General features: G+C 40.9%; 1 protein-coding gene across 1 annotated transcript in view; it reads right to left on the reverse strand.

The window, feature by feature from the left end:
- Positions 1 to 296: 296 nt before the first annotated feature.
- The window catches only part of QRSL1 (glutaminyl-tRNA synthase (glutamine-hydrolyzing)-like 1), a 15,103-nt gene continuing 13,193 nt past the window's right edge, over positions 297 to 2,206 (reverse strand). The window contains exons 10-11 of the mRNA XM_009327936.1: positions 1,503 to 1,708; positions 297 to 953 (exon numbers count right to left, since the gene is read on the reverse strand). Of these exons, the coding sequence (XP_009326211.1) occupies positions 745 to 953; positions 1,503 to 1,708 (415 nt within the window). The 3' untranslated portion in view covers positions 297 to 744. The remainder of the gene's footprint in view (positions 954 to 1,502; positions 1,709 to 2,206) is intronic.

Genomic DNA, 2,206 nt, shown 5'->3' on the forward strand with positions numbered 1-2,206 from the left:
AGCGCACATTGCTGGCTCATGTCCAGCTTTTCATCCACCAGTACCCCCAAGTCCTTCTTGGCAGGGCTGCTCTCAATCCCTTCATCCCCCAGCCTGGATTGATACTGGGGGTTGCCCCGACCCAGGTGCAGGACCTTGCATTTGGCCTTGTTAAACCTCATGAGGTTCACACAGGCCCACTTCTCGAGCTTGTCCAGGTCCCTCTGGATGTCATCCCGTCCCTCTGGCATGTCAACTGCACCACTCAGCTTGGTGTCATCTGCAAACTTGCTGAGGGTGCACATTATTTCCTTTTGTATTTACCTGTTGATGAACAGATCCTTGATACCTTTGTTCCATTACAGCTTGCCTGGTTGTTCCATTACAAAAGTCTATGCTCCAGAAGGAAACCAACCCTTTGGCAACGATGCAATTTTCACAGCAAGGTTCAGGTTAGTTCTTTAATGGGCCAGATACCTTACACGCCCTCTGGGGATGGAAAAAAGTAGCTCCACAGGCATAAGATACTAAAAACACCAGGTTGAAATTATGTATCAGCTAAAAATGGTTCTTAATAACAGACATGTTTACTTAATGATTCACTTTGTCTTAGTTACATAGTAACAAGCCGAGAGGATTCCATTCCGTATTACTGTATATGGTTCCTTTTAAAATGGATTATTATTTTTCTGCAAAAGAGAATTAACCGCAGGAATACATTTTTAGACACAGCCTTCTTGCTTTAGCTGACTAGCAAGTCCCGTGTTATGAAAAAAAAGCAGATTTCTGATGCTGAAAGGCACCGTGATAGTGCCTCTTCACTTCTAGCTGGATCATTGGGAATTTTACTTGTTTTTCAAACCATTTGGCTACAGTGAGAAGCTGCTTCTCCTGGAATGACCGTCCAATGAACTGAAGACCAACTGGCAAGCCTCTCTCTGAAAGACCTGTAGGAACATTTATGGCTGGCAGTCCTGAAAGGAAGAAGAGACACACGCACAGACTTACTGTTAAACAAATCCAGTTGGGAGTAATTTTTGTAACAATTCCAACTCTTAGAATTGTTTTCATGTAGAGGAAAAAGACTTTTTTTTTTTCTCCAAGAAAGGTTGGACCAGATAATCCTTGAGGTCCCTTCCAACCTGGTATTCTATGATTCTAGTTAAAATAATTTCAGTCAATGAACTAAGGATACTGCTAGGTGATTACAATAAATGAATTAGAGTGATTTAAGGAGTCAGCATCCTCTGAAAAGAGAATCAGCTCTCCTAGAAAGATATTTCGGCCTCTGGAACTTGAATGGATTCATCTTATCCGCAGCTCCCACCCATTTTAAAATCTAGTCTTACATTTTAAAGCATTTCATAAATAAGCTACCCTTACACCTGGTTATCATTGTAAGAGTTAAAAGACAGAGGTGAAATATCTTGATTCTAAAGAAGAGGTTAAATAGCTGAAGGGAATGGACATTAAAAAAATCACTAGACAGGGGAAAACATAGCTGAATTCCTGTCCCTGCTCACCAGCCATGTTTGCAGCCTGTGTTAGGACGTCATCTTGCGCGCTACGGGTTCTGTTGTCTTCTTTGATGAATTCCATATACGGTAGTGCATCACTCAGAGTGGTAGGAGTGAGTAAAATATCAACACCGCTCCCAAAAACCTTCACGAAGTCATTGGCAATGAGACGTCTGACTTTCTGTGCCTTGATAAAGTAATTCTCATAGTTCCTAGAAAGAAATATGGACATGAGGGCCTGACACTAATTCAAAAAATACAGAACTTAATTTCTTAGTTACTGTAGAAAAGACAAGCCCAGTATTCCTTCCAGTTAAAAGACCAACACTGGTACTTGAGTGTTTGATACACTAGAAGCTTAGTCATCAAACATGGTGTTTATGTTCTCATGGCAATGAAGCTGTCAAAGAAGGAGGAGATGAGGGCAAGAAAGGTGAAAGGAAAACAAAACCCTAGTTTAATTAACTAAAAATCAAAACAACGCTTTTATCACCTTTCTGAAACTAAACCGCGTATTGAATTTCACTGCAGGGCAGCACAGCAAAGCCTAGAAACAATACAGAACTAAGCAGGCCTGGAAAATAGGCATTAATCATTTGGGATTCAATCCAGCAAGATACTTAAAGCATGTGAAAAAGTCCCACCATCTACGGAGGACTCCAAATTGACTTGAAACTACGTATGTGTTCGTAGTATACTTCTCTGTAGAA

This window comes from Pygoscelis adeliae, unplaced genomic scaffold, assembly GCF_000699105.1.
Source record: "Pygoscelis adeliae isolate BGI_AS28 unplaced genomic scaffold, ASM69910v1 Scaffold76, whole genome shotgun sequence".
Lineage (NCBI taxonomy): Eukaryota > Metazoa > Chordata > Aves > Sphenisciformes > Spheniscidae > Pygoscelis > Pygoscelis adeliae.